Below are 20894 nucleotides of genomic sequence, written 5' to 3'. Positions count from 1 at the left end.
TATATTTACTAAAATAATTGCATTTCCATGTTCTGTGTACTGTGGGAGACCAGATATAATGCAGGGCCCTGGGTTTAATAACACTTTAAGATATAAATGTGCTTCCTGTCCCGTAATCCCACTGAAAGACATCGTAGACACCCCCTTTCAACCTTATCTTGGTAAAAACATACAGCAATAAGTTTAGTCAGCCAATTTAACTAGAAAATAAATAGACACCTCTGAAAATTATTTTGATTGGACGTTTGGGTGTTATTTCCAGCTTGCTTGTTCCATGTGAAACTATGTCCATGAGATCCCTTATCACAGCCATAACATTTTTGACTTAAAGTGATTGCCCATCATGACCTACTATAAAAGCTTTATGCAGCGCACTAAAGTTTTTTTTGATACCCTACAAATTTTAGTGGGCAGCATATACTTTTAGAATTGTTTTCCCATACACTCCAGTGAATTGCAAGCTGCACAGGATTGTGGTAATTTCCATTAACAGAAATGTTAAGCGCCATGGCATTTGTGATTTTGTTATCAACTTGATCTACTGTAGCTCTTTTTTTCTGAACGGAATTGTCCCTGGCCCATCCTTCCATTCATTGGATTCCAGTTCTTTTAATCATGGATGCAGTCTGCGTCATATATCATTATCTGGTAATGCAGCCTGAGCTCAAACACCCACTTCTCTATACTGACATCCACCTACTAAGGCATTGTGATAAAAGCATAACTTCTTCCAATAGCAACTCCACTGCTTGCATCAGCACACACGTTTACACACGTTTCGTTTTTTTTCGTTCAACCCTACAGGTTGAACGAAAAAACGGAGGCAGTCACTGTACTATGTGATTTTAGTACAGCGATCTCCCCGCTGTGCTATTGTATTATGACCCCCCCCCCGTGCCAGAACACACCGGTCAGTGCCTGAGGCCGGCTTCTGTTGAATGGGGAGCGGTACACACTGGGCTGAAAGTCGGCCGGAAATCGCCGATTTTTGAACCGTGTGTACCTAGCTTTAGGCAGGGGGTTGGGATGTTTCAAGAAGCTATGTACAGCACCCTTTAGCCACCCCCCACCAGCCATGATCTGCCTGCATTGAATAGAGAAGCACAGAGACCCAGCAATGATTTCACTGGGTCTAAAATAAGAGGTTTTATTTAACAATTCTTTTAGCGTTTTGATGTGGGAGGAGGAGAGGCAGGTAAGGCTAAATATAATCAGATTGAACTTCAATCAGAATAAATCAAGTTAAACTTCAAGTGTATTTCCACATTTTAGAAAGCCCCACTACATGTTTTTTTATGTATTTCCATTCAGAAAGCAGACAGTACTTAGCAGAGGAAAACTTTGGTTATGGAGAATTCAGAAAAGAGCAGGTAAAATGGTAAACAGGAATTTTTATTTGCTTTTTAAAGCAAAAGGCAGAAGGTTTTTTACCGTAATGCATTTTCTTCATCAACCCCTTGACCTCCAGAAGATTTACCACCCTTCATTATCCTATCCCCCTTGATTGGTCTGCTCAAAAGTTATAGCGTCTACAAACTATGGGTTGTATACTAGCAATTTTATTTATTTATTTTATTTATACTAGTAATGGCGGCAATCAGCGACTTATAGTGGGACCGTGATATTGCGGCAGACATTCTGAAACTTTTGACACTTTGTGGGGACCAGTGACACTAATACACAGTGATCAGTGCTAAAAATATGCACTGTCACTGTACTAATGACACTGGCTGGAAAGGGGTTAAATATCTAGGGCGATCAAAGGGTTACCTGTTTGCCTAACACGTGTTTTTGTGTGTACTTTTTTATAGTTTTACTCAGGGATGTGGTGGATTTTTTTCCCTGCTAGAGATGGGCTGAACACCCCCGTTTGGCTCAGAGTAGAACTCCCGAACAGGGGAAAAGTTCTAACCCGAACAGCTAATCCTATTGAAGTTTACAGGAGCCAAACAGGAAAAATCAAAAGTGCCCATTTTGAAGGCTTATATGCAAGTAATTGGCCATAAAAGGGGTATGGGGGTCTGGGTACTGCCCTGGGGAATAAGTATCAATGAAAAAAAAAAAAAAAATTGAAAAAGATTGTTTTTTTAGGCGCAGTGATTTTAATGTTGCCTAAAGTACAACAATAAAAACAAAAAATTCCTTTAAATATAGCGCCTGGGGGATCCCCTTAGTCTGCCTGACTAAGAAAAAAAAAACGAGTCAAATCGCATTTAAAATAACTCACAGTTGCAATTGCCGACACACGGTTATTGAAAAAAAAAAAGAAATCAGCACGGGGACCCCTCCTCCAGTCCATACTAGGCCCTATCACACCAAAATTTAAAAGAAAAACAGCGCAGGGTTCTTTTTTTTTTTTTTCTTTTTTTTAACCCAAATTTTTCTTTTTTCAGCTGTCAGTGGGGAAACCCATTGACAGCTGATAACTCATCAGTTGTTGAGGATGCCGTGGCCAGCTTCCTGGCCTTGCTTCATAACAACTAGTATATACTGCACTCTAAATAGGAAAAGCTTTTACCAGGTGCAGTATCTCACAAAAGTAAGTACACCCCTCACACTTTTGTAAATATATTATTATATCTTTTCATGTGACAACACTGAAGAAATGACACTTTGCTACAATGTAAAGTAGTGAGTGTACAGCTTGTATAACAGTGTAAATTTGCTGTCCCCTCAAAATAACTCAACACACACAGCCATTAATGTCTAAACCGCTGACAACAAAAGTGAGTACACCCCTAAGTAGAAATGTCCAAATTGGGCCCAAAGTGTCAATACTTGTGTGGCCACCATTATTTTGCAGCACTGCCTTAACCCTCTTAGGCATTGAGTTAACCAGAGCTTCACAGGTTGCCACTGGAGTCCTCTTCCACTCCTCCATGATGACATCACGGAGCTGGTGGATGTTAGAGACCTTGCGCTCCTCCACCTTACGTTTGAGGATGCCCCACAAATGCTCAATAGGGTTTAGGTCTGGAGACATGCTTGGTCAGCTTCTTTAGCAAGGCAGTGGTCGTCTTGGAGGTGTGTTTGGGGTCGTTATGTTGGAATACTGCCCTTCGGCCCAGTCCTGAAGGGAGGGGATCATACTCTGCTTCGGTGTGTCACAGTACATGTTGGCATTCATGGTTCCCTCAATGCACTGTAGCTCCCCAGTGCCGGGAGCACTCTTGCAGCCCCAGACCATGACACTCCCCCCACCATGCTTGACTGTAGGCAAGATACAATTGTCTTTGTGCTCCTCACCCGGTTGCCGCCACACACGCTTAACACCATCTGAACCAAATATGTTTATCTTGGTCTCATCAGGCCACAGAACATGGTTCCAGTAATCCGTGCCCTTAGTCTGCTTGTCTTCAGCAAACTGTTTGCTGTCTTTCTTGTGCATCATCTTTAGAAGAGGCTTCCTTCTGGGGTGACAGCCATGCAGACCAATTTGATGCAGTGTGCGGTGTATGGTCTGGGCACTGACAGGCTGACCCCCCACCCCTTCAACCTCTGCAGCAATGCTGGCAGAACTCCTACGTCTATTTCCCAAAGACAACTTCTGGATATGACGCTGAGCACGTGCACTCAACTTCTTTGGTCGACCATGGGGAGGCCTGTTCTGAGTGGTACCTGTCCTGTTAAACCGCTGTATGGTCTTGGCCACCGTGCTGCAGCTCAGTTTCAGGGTCTTGGCAATCTTCTTATAGCCTAGGCCATCTTTATGTAGCGCAACAATTCTTTTTTTCAGATCCTCAGAGAGTTCTTTGCCATGAGGTGCTATGTTGAACTTCCAGTGACCAGTATGAGAGAGTGAGAGCGATAACACCAATTTAACACACCTGCTCCCCATTCACACCTGAGATCTTGTAATACTAATGAGTCACATGACATCGGGGAGGGAAATGGCTAATTGGGGCCAATTTGGACATTTTCACTTAGGGGTATACTCATTTTTGTTGCCTAGTGGTTTAGACATTAATGGCTGTGTGTTTATTTATTTTGAGGGGAAAGCAAATTTACACTCTTATACAAGCTGTACAATCACTACTTTACATTGTAGCAAAGTGTAATTTCTTCAGTGTTGTCACATGGAAAGATATAATAAAATATTTACAAAAATGTGAGGGGTGTACTTACTTTTGTGAGATACTGTACGTGATCTGGCACAGAAGAGCAGCTCTGCTGCTGCCCTACATCTAAGTGATGTGGTCGGGAAGCGGTTAAAGAAAAAACCTCATGCGTGCAGTTCAGAAAAGAGGAGGATTGGGGCTGCTCAGTGCAAAAACACATTGCACAGAGCAGGTAAGTACAACATATTTGTTATTTAAAAAAAAAAAAAAGGGTTTACAATGATTTTAAGTTTTGCTATGTGAAAGAAAATATGTAAGAAATATAATATATGTAGGTGTTATCCCAATTTGGCTACAAAGGAAGAAATAAGGATTTTTCCTACAGCTTACCTGTAAAATCTATTATTTGGAGTACATCACGGGACACAGAGCAGCCATATTCATTACTATCTGCTATCTGGGTTATATGCCACCTATAGGTGAATGGACACTGGCAACCAATTAGGACAAGAAGTCCCCCTCTATATAACCCCTCCCATACAGGAAGTTCCTCAGTTTTGTAGCAAGTAATAAACATCCCAGACAAGAAGGGAGGGACCCCTGTGTCCCGTGATGTACTCCAAGAAATTGATTTTACAGATAAGTTGTAGGAAAAGTCTATATTTCTTCATTGTACATCACGGGACACAGAGCAGCCATATTTATTACTATTTGGGATGTCCCAAAGCAGCGCACTTGAGGACATAAAAACACCACCATCAGACCGCAAAAGATCTACATAGCTGCCTGCAGAACACTGCAGCCAAAGGCAGACTCCCCCTGGGTCCTAACATCCACTTGATAGAATCTAGTGAACGTATGCACCGAAGACCAAGTGGCGGCCTTTTAAATCGCGAACTGCCCAAGAGGCACCTATTCTTCTGGTAGAATGTGCCTTTACCAGAAAAGGTGGAACCTTCCCTTTTAAACCATACACATGGATAATAACATGGTGAATCCATTGAGAAATTGTAGATTACATGCTGCCTGCCCTTTCCTAGGCCCTTCTGGCAGCACGAACAAAAGGTCGGTCTTACGAATTTGAGCTAACCTCTTCAAATAAATCTTGAATGCACGTACTACATCAAGAGAATGTAATAACCTTTCCTCTGCTGTTTGAGGATTTGGAAAGTTGAAAGGCAGTATAATGTCCTGATAATGGCCTCACACCAGGAAATGTAAGACTTCCAGACTCTGTAATAAATGCCTCTAGAGAGTTTTCTAACGTTTATCAGAGTAGAGACTGCAGGGCCAGATATACCCACAGCCGGTGCTAGACTATTTTACGCCCTAGGCAAGACCAGCTACTTGTGCCCCCCCCCACCCCCAAAAAAATAAAAAGGAAGGGGTTAAAAACTCCTCTATGTCATACCCAGTGACCCTGATCTGATGGCTCCTCTATGTTATGCTGTCATACCCAGTGACGCCCATATTCCTCCATGTCACACCTGGGGACCATAATGTCCCTCTATGCCACACCAAGGGACCCCGATGATCCTCCATGTCACACCAGGGGCACCTGATGTTCCTCCATGTCATACCCAGAGACCCTGATGTTTTTCCATGTCACACCTGGGGACCCTGATGTTCCTCCATGTCACACCTGGGGACCTCATTCCCCCCATGGCACACCCAGGGACCCTAATTCCTCATTGCACACCTGGTGACCCCGAAACCCTGTTACACCCGGTGACCCCTATCCCCCATGGCACACTTGGTGACCCTGATTTCCCTTTCACACCAGGGAACCTCCATGTCACACCCAGGGACCCTGATCCCCTGTTCTGGGGACACTCACTGGGCGGTATGAAGAGAGTGGCCCGCACTCTGCCCTCCTTCACCGTGATCCTGCTGATTCCTTCTTCTAGGATGCTCCTCTTCTGGACCACAGTGCTCACCACAGTTCCAACCGGCTCCTGGTGAAGGGAGAAGCAGCAGTCCGAGAACTCCGAACGTCCCTAGTCCCAAACCTCCTCAGACCATTCCGGTGCCTCGTCGTTTCTGCTCCAGTAAAGGTGCCACCCTCCAGTGCCAAGCTTAGGGTCAGGTTCAGCTCTCCTCCGCTGCCTGCTTAATACCGACCCAGGGAAATGAACGGCTGCCCACCAGCTCAGTGCAGAGTCACTTCCTGCCCAAGGTTTACACCATTCAGCTCCAGCAAAAGAGGATCATCATGCAGGCAGCACTCCTGTGGGCTCCCTTCCTGCCTCTTGCCCCCCCAACAGTGGTGGAAAGCCAGGGCCTGATAGTTCAGCCACTGCCCCAGACACCTGGCATCTTCCTCTGTCCATTCTTCCTCCCAAAATGCCGCCCCCTCCCCTCAGCTCACAAGGATCATTCATGATGGACAGAGAGTGCCAACTCATGGCTGCGCCCCTAGGTTGCAATGCGCCCTAGGTAAATGCCTAGTTTGCCCAGTGAAAGCACCGGCCCTGGATATACCCTCCTTCAAGATCCAGGCTTCAATAGACAAGCCGTCTTTAGAGTCAAATTTAGAGACTGTAGAGCAGGGTGGAATATCAGACCCTGAGAGAGCAGGTCTAGACGCGGTTAGAAGAACCAAACGCCTTGCCACTGCCATCTTTAGAATTTGTGCATACCAAAACCTCCTGGGCCATGCTGGAGCCAACAGGATTACTGATTTCCCCTCTACCTGGATCCTGTGTAGAAGTCGCGACTGCAGCTGAACCAGAGGAAAGGCATAGATTAGGGAAAATTCCTCCCAAGGAGTCACCAAGGCATCCACTCCGACTGCGAGTGGATCCCTGGTCCTGTACACAAACTTTTTCAACTTGTTGTTGAACCTGGATGCCAACAGATCTACATCTGGGACCCCCAGCATTGGCAGATCAATGCAAAGATCTCCGGGTGTAAGGACCATTCCCTCAGGAAACATCTGCTTACGACTCAGAAGTCTGCCTGACAGTTTTCTATTCCTGGAATGAAAACGGCGTACGGGCATGGAACTAATTTTTCTGCCCAGGATAGTATGAGATCCACCAACTTCTGGGCTGACTGACTCTTGGTGCCTCCCTGATGGTTGATAAAAGCCACAGCTGTGGCATTGTCGGATTGTACCCTGACAGGGTAACCCCGAAGTCTGGGCGTCCAGTACTTTAATGCCTGACAAACTGCTCGGATTTTCAGGATATTGATGGGAAGGATTCTTTCTACCCAAGACCATATTCCTTGGACAGTGGTTTTCCCCAGAACCGCTCCCCAGCTGGAGAGACTGGCATCTGTAGTCACCACCTTCCAGACTACTGGAAGAAAGCATTTCCCTCTTTCCAAATTCCTGGCTATCAACCACCAACTTCGACTCTGACGTACCCTTGGTATCAGAGACATGCATCAATCTAAGGCCTGGATTTTTCTGCTTCAGCTTGACAGAATGTTTTTTTTATAAAGGTCTGGCATGGAATTGAGCATAGGGAACTGCTTTGAAAGAGGACACCATCTTCCCTAATAAGCTCATGCAAAGACGTATAGAAGGATACTTTTTCCTTCTTATGGACCGAACCAGATCCTTCAGGTCTACGACCTTTCTTGACGGCAAGAATACCTTTGCCTGTACTGTGTCCACGAGGAAACCCAGATATTCCAGATGCTGGACTGGCTGCAATGTTGACTTTGCTAAGTTCAGAATCCAGCCTAGAGGTTCTAAGAACTGAACTGTCTGGAACACATTCTGGCCTAGAGCTGAAGCCGATCAGTCTATAAGTAACAGATCGTCTAGATATGCTACCACTGCTATCCCTTGGGGCCTTAGAGCAGCCAATACTGGGGCTAGGATCTTTGTGAACACTCGTGGAGCTGTGGACAGCCAGAAGGGCAGAGCCACCAACTGAAATTGACAGTTTTCTACTGTAAAGCGTAAAAACCTTTGATGGGCCTGAAAGATAGGCACGTGAAGGTATACATCCTTAATGTCTATGGATGACAGAAATTCTCCTCCCTGCAGAGAGGTCATGACTGAGAGAATTTACTTCATTCGGAAAGTGCAAATATTTAGAAACTGGTTCAGAGCTTTGAGATCCAGAATAGGTCTCACATCTCTATCTGGTTAGGGACTATAAAAAGGTTTGAGTAAAAACCTTTGAATCTTTCGTTATCTGGAAAATCTGTAATCGTTTTTTGAGACCTTAAATGGTCCAGAGCCAGAAAAAGAGATCTTCAACGGAAACACCTGAAATTCTAGTTTGTACCCCTGCGAGATAGTGGAAATAACCCAGCTGTCCTGAATTATTTCCACCCAGACCTCCGAGAATCATAGCAGCCTCCCCCCCCCCCACCCTCGACTGAGTGGGAGCGCCCTTTCATAAGGTAGATTTAGAGCTAGACTTGGTAGGTCTTTGAGCCCATGGTTTCTTCTGCCCTTGACCTGAAGGGTTGGTTCTAGATACAGATGGCTGGGGCCGTTGAAATTGCCTCAGATTAGAAGTACTGGGAGTCTGAGTGTTGGAAACCTTAAAAGAACAAGAAAATGCTAGAGCCAATCCTTTCAATACCATATCCCAAACAGTAGTCAAAAAACAATGGTAAAAGAGAGAAATCTGGACTTTTAAGGTTGTTGAACTCCCCCGTCAGGTACTAATAAATCACAACTATATAAAACGAGGTACCGCCCCAATGACCATCAGACAAGGAAAGCCAAATAGCCAAACTCAAGTGATGGGACTCCAGCTGACGCGTTTCGCCTTATGGCTTCTTCAGAGGTGTTTGCATATGGGCTTCAAATACAAATATAGGAAAAGAACATTGTCAGCTATTTTCTAACATATATATTTCACATACCAAATAGAATTTTATGTAGCAATATAATACACAAGAAAAACTTACAAATGCATAAATAATATTGCAATCAGCCGTAGAGAGATCAGTGAGGATCACAATGCAGGTAAAGGAGACATCTGCAGCCAGATCAGATGACCAGGACAGATGGAAGTCCCAGGACACAGAGGAATATCCAAACTCATACTATTTGACCTCATCCTATGCGACATACCAAATCTTTGAATCAGATACAGATAACAGAAAGATCCCTCAGGGCTAAGGCATCAGTTGTCAGCGGAGGTGTTCAAGTCCTAACGAGTGTACCTAACACACCAGCAAAGAGTCACTCCAATTAGGAGTAGCTATTTAAATAAGTAAAGTATAGATTGCCATGAGAACATTACCTTGATGTAATAGTAATGATCCACCCCAAAGGAAAGAAAGGAAGGGAAAATAACGAATGCCGTGCTGGCACTAATCCTCAGATGTAAGCTGACCATGGTTTATTCCCCTGGGATTCTTTAAAAAGGATCTCTTGGCACCAAAACATCCCGCCACTCCACGCCCTCCAAGGGTCATCGCCCTCTGCACGCTTCAGCCGCAGGACAGTGACTGGAAAGTGCTATTGTGCATGCACCGCAAGCCACGCATGCGCGATAATGGCGGGATGGGCGGTTTCTGCCCCCCACGACACCCATCACCAATCCACCCCAGAAAGGTGAAGGAGAAGGGCAGAAGTAATAGGGAGACAGTGTAAGCAAACCGTCTTACCACAAACCCAAAACAGAGGGAGAAGGCGGCACCACTGGAATAGAAATAGTGCTCGGAAGGCAAAGGATCAAATGAAGGATAATTACTAAAGAAAAAAAGAGATACAAAAACAATAATGGGCAGAAAAAAACAAGCATCAACAGAGGTCGCAATTTTGTGGACAAACAGAAGAAGGCGCTTCAAAATATATATCACTCAAATGCTGGCAACACTGAAATCAGCATTTCAAGTGTTTATGTAAAAAATATCAAAATATAACAGAACGTAACTTATAATACTGTAAAAAGGACTGGCTATCGGTACAAAAAAAAAAAAATATATATATATATATATATACTGTATATATATATATATATATATATATATTGTACTGATAGTCAGTCCTTTTTACAGTATTATTAGTTAGGTTCTTTTATATTTTGATATTTTTTGCATAAACACTTGAAATGCTGATTTCGGTGTTGCCAGCATTTTAATAATATAGTTTTAGGTGCCTTCTTCTGTTTGTCCACAAGATTGCGCCTTCTATTGTTTCTTGTGTTTTTGCCCATTAGTGTTTTTGTATCTCTTTTTTTCTTTAGCGATTATCCTACGTTTGATTATTTGCCTTCGGAGCACTCTTTCTATTCTCATGGATGCCGCCTTTCCCCTCTGTTTTAGGTTTGTTTAGGTTACTCTGCCTCCCTATTACTTCCGCCCTTATCCTTCACCTTTCTGCGGTGGATTGGTGACAGGTGGGGTGGGGAGACTTTCCAGTCACCGTTCTGCGGCAGAAGGGCGCAGAGAGTGGTGATTCTTGGAGGGCGTGGAGCGACATGATGTTTTGGTGCCAAGGGATCCTTTTTAAAGGATCCCCGGGGAATAAACCATGGTCAGCTTACATCTGAGGATTAGTGCCAGCACGACACTCGTTTTTTTCCCTTCCTTCCTTTCCTTTGGGGTGCATCATTACTATTACATCAAGGTAATTTACTCATGGCAATCTATATTTTACTCATTTTTATTTGCTTAAATAGCTACTCCTAATTGGAGTGACTCTTCCTTTGTGTGTAAATACAGGTATATGCAATAGGTACACCTGTCTGGACTTGAACCCCTCCAGCCCCCCCCCCCTTCCCCTAGCAACTGATGCCTTAGCCCTAAGGGGTCTTTTTCTTATGTGTATCTGATTCAGAGATTAGGTATGTCACTTATGATGAGGTCAAATAGTATGAGTTTGGATATTATATGATATTATATGGGAACATTGGGTTGGTAACCCTTATTATTTTCCCTGATTTCAGCAATTGAAGACTGATGATTTCCACTTAAGGAAAAAAGTTTGTATATTTTCCTCTTTGTCTTCCATCTTGTTTTTGGGCATCTGGGAGTTGGCCCTTCATTCCTCCATGTCCTGGGACTTCCATTTGTCCCGGTCATCTGATCTGGCTGCAGATGTCCCCTTTACCTGCATTGTGATCCTCACTGATCTCTCTATGGCTGATTGCAATATTATTTACGCATTTGTAAGTCTTTCTTGTGTATTATATTGCTACATCAAATACCATTTGGTATGTGAAATATATATGTTAGAAATTAGCTGACGATGTTCTTTTCTTATATTTGTAGTAACCCATTTGAAGCCCGTATGCAAACAGCCCTGAAGAAGCCATAAGGCGAAATGCATTGGATGGAGTCCTGTCCCTTGAGTTTGGCTATCTGGCTTTCCTTGTCTGATGGTCATTGGGGCGGTACCTCTAAGCTCCCCCTTTTCAATTCCCCTGTGGGGGGTCTTTTAAGGGTTATTTAATTTATTCAATATGATTTTATGCTATGTATTGTTCTTATATTCCATGTCCAATATCTCCATTGATTGGAGGTTTTTTAACTTGCATTTAATAAAATTATTACATTTTATATAGTTGTGATTTATCAGTACCTGACGGCAGAGTTCAACACCTTAAAAGTTCAGATTTCCCTCTTTTACCATTGTTTTTAACCACTTCCATACAGAGCAGTTAGACACCCTTCCTGCCCAGACCAATTTTCAGCTTTCAGCACTCTCACACTTTGAATGACAATTGCTCAGTCATGCTACACTGTAACCAAACAAAATTTTTATCATTTTTTTCACACAAATAGAGCTTTCTTTTGGTGGTATTTGATCACAACTGGGGTTTTTTTTTTCGTGATATATGCAAAAAAAGAGCAAAAATTTTGAAAAAAAACCACTTTTTTTTAGTTTCAATTATAAAATTTTGCAAAAAATTAATTTTTCTTCATACATTTGGGCCAAAATGTATACTGCTACATGTCTCTGGTAAAATTAACCCAAATTGGTGTATATTATTTAGTCTGTGTGAAAGTTATTGAGTCTAGAAGCTATGGTACCAATTACTGAAAATTGATCACACCAGATGTACTGACTGCCTATCTCCTTTCTTGAGGCCCTGAAATGTCAGGACAGTACAAATACCGCCCAAATGACCCCTTTTTGTAAAGTAGACAGTCCAAGGTATTTAGTAAGAGGCATGGTGGGTTTTTTGAAGTTGTAATTTTTTCCCACAATTCTTGGGAAAATGAAGGAAAAATTTTTTTTTCTTTTTTTTCCCACAAAGTTGTCAATTTATAAGCTATTTCTAACACATAGCATGTACACAGCAAAAATTACACCCAAAAATACATTCTGCTACTCCTTCCGAGTATGGCGATACCACATGTGTGAGACTTTTACACAGCCTGGCCACAAAAAGAGACTCCACGTCCAAGAAGCACCTTCAGGCGTTCTAGGAGCATAAATACACATAAAACTTTCTTACTACCTATCACACTTTTCAAGGCCCTAGAGCACCAATACAATGGAAAAGTCCACAAAATGACCCCATTTTGGAAAGCAAACACTCCAACGTATATTCTATGAGGCATTATGGGTTGTTTGAACGTGTCATTTTTTTCCACAAGTTTTTGGAAAATGTGGGAAACAAATGAAAACCTTTTTTTTGTACACAAAGTTGTCAATTTATAGGATATTTCTAACACATAGCATGTAAATAGCAAAAATTACACCCCAAAATACATTCTGCCACTCCTCCTGAGTATGGCAATACCACATGTGTGAGACTTTTTCACAGCCTAGCCATATAGAGGGGCCTAACATCCAAGGAGCATCATCATGCATCCTAGCCACTTGCCTAGGCCTATTTTTGACATTTGGTGTTTACAAGCTAAAATCAGTTGTTTTGCTAGAAAACCGCTTAGAACCCCCAAACATTATATATTTTTTTTTTTTAGCAGAGACCCTAGAGAATAAAATGGAGATTATTGCAATATTTTTTATCACACCGTATTTGCGCAGTGGTCTTCCAAACGCAATTTTTTTAGAAAAAATTCACTTTTTTTAATTAAAAAATAAGAAACCAGTAAAGTTAGCCCAATTTTCCATAATGTGAAAGATAATGTTACGCCGAGTAAATAGATACCCAACATGTCATGTTTCAAAATTGCGCACGCTCACGGAATGGCGACAAACCTTGGTACTTAAAAATCCCCATAGGCGACAATTTAAAAATTTCTACAGGTTGCCATCTTTGAGTTACAGAGGAGGTCTAGGGCTCAAATTATTCCCCTTGCTCTAACGATCGCGGTGATACCTCACATGTGTGGTTTGAACACCGTTTACATATGTGGGCGGGGTTTCTGTATGCGTTCGCTTCTGCGCGCGAGCTCACGGGGACAGGGCGCTTTCATTTTTTTTTTTTACTATTTATTTTATTTATTATTTTTTATTTTTACACCGTTTAAAAAAAAAAATTGATCATTTTTATTTCTATTAAAAGGAATGTAAACATTCCTCGTAATAGAAATAGGCACGACAGGACCTCTTTTTTGTGAGATCTGGGGTCAAAAAGTCCTCAGATCTCACAAGTACACTAAAAGATAGAAAAAAAAAAAAATTATTATATAAAATGAAAAAAAAAAAAAAGGACCTTTAAACCGGTTGCTAGGCAACAACATTTTACGTAGCTCCGGTCCTCCAAGACCATAGAGTCAAGTGAGGGCAAGCTTTCCCTCACTCGACATCCTGTCTGTGAGGATCTGGGACCGGATCGTTTTCCCCGCTGCCGGCGGGTCTGGTAAGCGGGGAAAAGGACCGGAACGCGGCGGGAGGGGGGGGGGCGCCTCTTCCGCCATCCCGGAAGGGTGATCCCACGGCGAATCCGCCGCTGGGACCACCCTTATCAGAAACCCAACCGTCCACCGTTTAAAAAAATACCAGGGTTATGGCAGCTATCTGCTGCCATAACACCGGTATTTAGGTTTAAACGGAGGACGTATATAAACCTTTTTGGACTTGGACATGGTGGCTGTATGAAGGGTGACAGGTACTCGGGTACTTTGTTGGGCATGTGACAGGTACTCTGGTACTGATGAGCAGGTGGCAGGTACTCGGGTACTCCGATAGGCAGGTGACAGGTACTCAGGTACTCTGATGGGCAGGTGACAGGCAGGTGATAGGTACTGATGAGTAGTACTGATACTGATAGGTGATACTGTACTGATTGGTACTGATGATCAGTACTGATACGTGATAGGTACTGATGAGTACTGATGAGTAGTGATGGGTACTGATGAGCAGGCGGCAAGTACTCGGGTACTTCAGGCGTCAGGTACTCTGATGAGCAGGTGGAAGGTACTCAGGTACTCTGATGGGTAGGTGACAGGTACTCAGGTACTCTGATGACGGGTACTCCGTTGACAGTTACTCAAAGTACCCGAGTACCTGTCATCAGAGTACCCGAGTACCTGTCATCAGAGTACCCGAGTACCTGTAATCAGAGTACCCGAGTACCTGTCATCAGAGTACCTGAGTACCTGTCATCAGAGTACCCGAGTACCCGTCATCAGAGTACCCGAGTACCTGTCATCAGAGTACCCGAGTACCCATCATCAGAGTACCCGAGTACCCGTCATCAGAGTACCCGAGTACCTGTCATCAGAGTACCCGAATACCTGTCACCAGCCCATCAGAGTACCCGAGTACCTGTCATCTGAGTACCTGATGGCCTGATGGGCTGGTGACAGGTACTCGGGTACTTTGATGGGCTAGTGACAGGTGCTCTTTATTGGGGGGGGGCAATCAGTGTGTTTGGGGAGCACTGTAATTGGTAACTAGCTGTTACCACAATCTCCTCCTCACACAGGATCAGTGTGTGAGGAGGAGAACATGGTGACAGCTAGTTACCGTGTTCTCTGTTGACATTTGTGACCGGCTGTGATTGGACACAGCCGGTCACGTGGTAAAGAGCCAATTTCATTGGCTCTTTACCTAGATCGGGGATCGACTCTGTCCGAGGGACGAGCCTCGTCCCCGATCGCTGCTCTGCGCGCCCCCGCGTCACCTATAGGTGGAGTATAACCCATATAGCAGATAGTAATGAATATGGCTGCTCTGTGTCCTGTGATGTATGATAAAGAAATATGCTTTAAAACAAATGACAATATGCAGAACCATTGCCAATTTCAAATAATAATCGAGTTTTCTTTGACCTTCGCAAGCTTACAGTGACACGTGCCAAATGTCAGCGGCATCCGCCTCCATGAAAGAGAAGCAGAACGAACACACAAGAAGTCTTGTAACAGAACAGAAGGCAGTAAGTTGAACTTCTGAAGTGGCAGGTTTGAGTCATCAGTGGTTGTGGGCTGAGAAGTGCAGTCAGTGTTGCCCAGCCTGTATCTTCCAACTGACACATATGGTTTCTGGTTGATCCTGTGGAAAGGCAGTGCGAAGATCCGCAGAGCGTGCTATTCCAAGAAGATGAAATACTTGTATGTGTTATTTTCTACCGTGACCTACATTAGGTCTACATCAGAGAGGAAAATGAACTATGCATTTGACTCTGTGCGGCTTCTGGTTTCACTGCAGCTGAAGAACTCTCTTTTTTCCATCTTGTGATTGTTTCCTATTGACTTAATATCCTTCTTACTTGCCGAATGCACCGAAGAAAGCTTTACTGGTTCCAGAAGCACTTTGCAAATAAGTCTGTGCAACAAGATTGCTGTTTTCAGGTGTAGACATCTTGGTTCTAGTTTGGGCTCAACTACACAAGGCATATTAATCACCTGTAAGCATGAGATTTAACCCCTGGTTGGGTACTGCCCATATTTTAATCAGTGTACTGCATACTAGGTAAGCCTAGGTTCACACTTGTGCTGGCTATGGAGCCCACGTTTGCTCGGGCCTGTTCATTTCAATGGGCTGCTGTGCCTGCGTTTCCTGCAGAGAAAAGGTGCAGGTGACCATGCGATTTACCTGTGGCTCCCACAAAAGCGCTGCTAGCTGAGATGCATAGGAGTGCCAATGAATAGCAGCCCTGCGCGTCTCGAAGGAGCAGCGTGTTTTGGCTGCAGGGGGGGGGGGGGGGTGGAACAGGAGCTATCCAGCCCACAGACTGCAGGAAAGTGTGAACCTAGCCTAACTGTTTGCAATGGGGTCAAACCTTGTGTTCATAAGGAATTAACATTTCGGGGGCAGTTGAACCATCACGCTATATTCAATGTGTAATGTATTAGCTCTTAACTAATTCTTTATTTTATGTCTTTGTACCCGCACAGTGATTACTCTCTTCCCAGGAAACTTTACTGGGTCTTAGCTAAATTCAAGACATTGTAGTAGTGTGCTTGTCCTTTATCATTTCTCTTGAATGAATGATTTGCACTTTGAAATCACAATGTTATATGGATAAAGAAAGTACTGCTAATATAAAAGTCACATAATTTGTATCTCTACAGAACTATCACTTACCACAGTAAGGGGTCTATTCATTAAAACTTTTGCTAGACTAACATCATAAGCATTCGCCCAGTTGTCACAAAATCTGACCATATTTTGCTTAATACAGTGATTTCATATGATTGTCAGCTCCATCTAGTGACCACTGATCATAGGAAATAAATGTATTAAGCAAAAACAGTCAGCTATTGCAACAACTGGGCAAATGCCTGTGAATTTCATCCTGCTAATGTTTTGTAAATTGATCCCTGAGAGTCAAGCAAGCGTATTCACTAGAGTTAAAGTAAAAGGTGCAAAGTGCAGTAATCTATAGTATTCAATCACATTTACTCTACTGAAGCCAGAAAGTATGAGATATATTCTGATTGGTTGCTATTGTTAGTGCAGTTTGCATTTTACTACCTGCACTGATCTAATGAATAAGCCCAAAGATCTTCTGCTATGAAGAGTTCTACTACTTACTGCCAGTATTGTTCTAGATCAGTGATGGCGAACCTTGGCACCCCAGATGTTTTGGAACTACACTTCCCATGATGCTCAACCACACTTTAGAGTACATGAGCATCATGGGAAATGTAGTTTCAAAACATCTGGGGTGCCAAGGTTCGCCATGACTGTTCTAGATAATGTAGTTGATCATATCAAAAGATTGATAACTATGTGTTCCTCTTATCTTATATGTTATCTAAGATCTGAATTTGTAATAATTAGTCCACAAGAGGATATAATACTGTGATTGCTGCTCCTGTCTGTATTGTGTGCCAGTCCTATGGACCTCATTAGGGCCCCCCCTGGCCAACAGATGTGCAGCAAGATGGGTTGGCCATCTTCAAGGCATAGCTTGAGTAAATCTTTACACAATGCCAGCAGATTACCATCTACCCAAAACAAAAATGCTCATTTGTCACTGTTGTTTATTAAATATGAATGTTAAAAACATGGTTAATTTTTACATTTCATTGAATACAATTTATTTCCTGATAGGTGATTTTCTGGTATCATTTTATGCCTAGGCTCCCATAGTATTTTGAGGCCAACCTTATTTCAGTGATATTTCTGATTCAGATAGACAGCAGCAAGTTGCACAACCCACCAGTTTTTTTAATCTTTCTCTATACCCCTACCATAACAGAGCAATCACCCTGTTGCATTTGTGTTCCCCAGTTGTTTTTTTCTTCACTGTGGAGAATCCCTGAGGATGGTGGGTATAAAGCTGCTCAAGTCACAAATGTCAGGAATGTGTGGACCATCTTAAAACTTTAGAGGCAAGGTCTCCTTTCTTGGGAAGTGAGTGACTTGAACGCAGGAATGAATCATCAACATCGAAAATAATTACAATCATATTAGAGCCGTGTTCACAAGATCAACATACGTTCTCACCTGCTGCATCACTCACAGAACACCAGAACAATCAGATCAACATTTCTGTAGGTTGAAATCCACCTGGGGATAAGACTCCCGGCATCTGTGTTCAGCAAACAGAGCAGAAATTACTATCTTTTCTCTTCTCGTCTACAAATAGTTACAGGTGCAATGTGGTATCCAGTTATTCGGACTAGATTTTTATTGCTGTCTGTGCCCCTGCTAGGAAGATTCACCCTCGCTATTTGTCTTGTTTGCCTTTATCATCAAAAGTAAAAGAAAATTCTAACTTTTGGGTTCACATCAAAACAGGAAGAGAGGGACATCAGTTCTGATGGCACCCTGGAATTTCGTTGCTTCCTGTTTTGGCTACGGGGCAGGAAGTGGGGGGAAAGTTTTGCCTTTAGTGACATATTGTAATCATGTTGTCAACTATACCCTCTATTTCTCAATACTTCTTTTTTTTTTTCTATCTTCTCAAATTCCTTCTGATAAAAAGAGAAGACCTATTAAGAAATTAGGAGAGTATTACGGAAGAATAGAATGGAGTTTGCTCTCATTATAGGGTCTTTACAGGGACTCTTTTGAGAATGTAGCAATATTATAAAAGGTTATGTGTTAACTTCCTATGTTGTAAACCATACTCTTTATTTCTCAATTATTCTTCTCTTTCTATCTTCCCGTGATAGAAAGACAGGAATTGTTGACAAGTTAATGAGAGTTCTACAAAAGAAAATAGAATTTTGTTTGCTTTCATTATATGGTATAGTTTACAACATACGGTATGTAGTTAGCACAGATGGTTTGTAAGTAATGGAAAATCCTCAAAGGAGATTCTGTTTTAAAGCTTCATATACCTAATCATCCCACAATAACCTTTACAAAGGCTCCCATCATTAGAGATATGATAGCACCAGGGGTTTTAAATCCACATGGAAGGAAACATGGGACTTTTCCAGGTATGGGAGGTGTAAGGGAGGTAGAAGTGGTAAGAAAAGAAAAGAAATATCCAAATTTAGTTTATCAGAAGTGAAAATTAAAAGCTACGTTCACTTTTGCAGAAAGAATAGATGCACATATTTTTGGCAGGTACAAAAATGTGCCTTTAATACTTTTTCCTGCACGAGCCTAGAAAGCATTGCACCCGTGATCTGCAGGTGATGGATGCAATGTCGGTTCCTGTAGACGTGCCCTACGGCTTTCAGCCCAGACTTCTGTATGGACCTTCTTTTTGATATCAGTGGGCTACGAGAGCGCTCATCAGCACCCCCACAGCCCATTGAAACTCAAAGTCAGACTGCCTTGGTGGCAGACAGTACTTGTTTTTTTCAATCACTGAAATCTGTGAATAAATGATGTAGCTGTTTGGAAAGAATCTTGCACAGCCACGCTGTTTTAAAAAAAATGTGATAGTGGGTGCTGGAATAAAAACCACGCCCACTGTCACAGGGAGGGGAGGATTGAGGGGAGAGAAGTCAGGAGACTGGAACATGCTACATGGTCCAACCTAAATACGGATGGAACATTAAAAATGTTCCAAAGGTGGGGGCATGGCTACGATGTGAAGCTGAGCGGGCGCACTGGGCTCGAGCTCCGCTCCTTACCTCATCCTTCTGAATCCATCGGCACCCATCTCTCTTCCTTACCTCACCTCTGCCTCCACCCTGGGGTCCAGGAGGACAGGGGGCACCTCGCGGGCTCCTCCATTATCCCCGGGGAAGCTCAGTTTCACCAAAATCTCCGGGAGTGCTTCTCGGCCTATGGGTCCCGCGGCGGCCAACCTGGACACGCGGCCTCCACTCCCCAGCATGTCGGCTGGCACGCAGACCGATGCGGACCCTCAAATCTATCTCCATCCGATATTCTGGAGGCTATTAAGGCTTGTAAAGATACCCTCACTGTCAAGATGGACTACCTGGCTACGGACATCAGCCTCATCCGGCATGATTTGGATAAATTCCGTACCAGGATGTCGAGGCGGAGGACTGTATCTCTCACCTGGAGGACTCCACCCGGTCCGATTCCCGGGAGTTGCATGCAGCTTCAGGTCAAGGCCTTACAAGACCAGGCCATAGACACTGAAAACTGGTTCCGGCGTAACAACATCCGGATCCTGGGTCTGCCAGAACGGGCTGAGGGCGCTAGACCAGCGGAGTTCGCAGAGGCATTCCTCACCTCCCTCCTAAATCTGCCTGCCATGCCACCCACATTTGTTGTGGAGAGGGCGCACAGGGTCCCTCCGACCCCCCCCCCCCCCCCGATTCCTGGCACGCAGCCTCTGCCGTTTCTTCTTAAACTACTCAATTACCGGGATGGGGACTGCTTGTTGGCTGCGGCCCGCGCTAAACAAGATCTTCGCTATGACAACGCCAAAATCATGCTGTTCCCGGACTATTCACCGGACGTAAAACGCAGACGCCGTCTCTTCACTGACATCAGGAAACGACTGCGAGACAAAGGCCTGAAATATAGTCTCCTCTTTCCCAGCAAATTCTGGGTGGTTGATGGTGACCGGGCCCGTTTTTATGAGGATCTGGGGGAGGGGGCTGCCTGGCTAGATGCTTGTTAATTGTTCCCCCTCTGCTGATTGCTTCCCCGGCACGTCCCCACCCCTGATGAAATTGCCGCAGGTATATGTGCGACTTACCTTCTGCCATCTCTTTCTTCTTTTTCCCCATGTACTACTTGCTGGCTCCCGGTCCTCACCTAAATATCACTCTTCTGTTGGTGGGGCTCGGTTAGTCCCTTGCCTTGGCCTTCCTTCACGTGGAACCCTGTCTTCTCCCTACCTCCCTTGTCCTCTCCCTCTTCCTTGCCCTCCATGAGTTCTCTGGATCCGGACGTTAGCTTGCCTAGATGGATGCCCACTGTTCAGGAGCCGACCCTATGGTGCCTTTTCTTCCCCCACCTGACACAGTTCCTGCTGTTGTTGGGTTTTTTTTTTCCCTATCTTTTTCCTTTTTTTTTTTTTTTTGCTGTTCCCATGCACTTTACTCCATCAGCCCTCCTACACTTTGAGACTGTGACTGCTACCACCGGTTTTCGGTGGCAGTAGCCAGCCCTAGGGTTGTGCTGCTAGTGCTAATTTTTTATTTTTTGTTTTGGGTATAGACCACCCCCGG

The 20894-nt window shown here is 43.7% G+C and overlaps 1 protein-coding gene across 5 annotated transcripts in view; it reads left to right on the top strand.

The window, feature by feature from the left end:
• Nucleotides 1-16029, top strand: part of MCF2L2 (MCF.2 cell line derived transforming sequence-like 2) — a 529158-nt gene extending 513129 nt beyond the window's left edge. For all 5 annotated transcript variants that reach the window (XM_082251878.1, XM_082251880.1, XM_082251879.1 and 2 more), the window contains one exon: nt 15177-16029. In XM_082251878.1, the coding sequence (XP_082108004.1) occupies nt 15177-15280 (104 nt within the window). In that variant the 3' untranslated portion in view covers nt 15281-16029. The remainder of the gene's footprint in view (nt 1-15176) is intronic.
• The last annotated feature ends 4865 nt before the right edge of the window (nt 16030-20894 follow it).

This window comes from Pelophylax lessonae, assembly GCF_965119305.1.
Source record: "Pelophylax lessonae genome assembly, chromosome: 3".
Lineage (NCBI taxonomy): Eukaryota > Metazoa > Chordata > Amphibia > Anura > Ranidae > Pelophylax > Pelophylax lessonae.
This window is presented reverse-complemented; position numbering and strand designations above follow the sequence as displayed.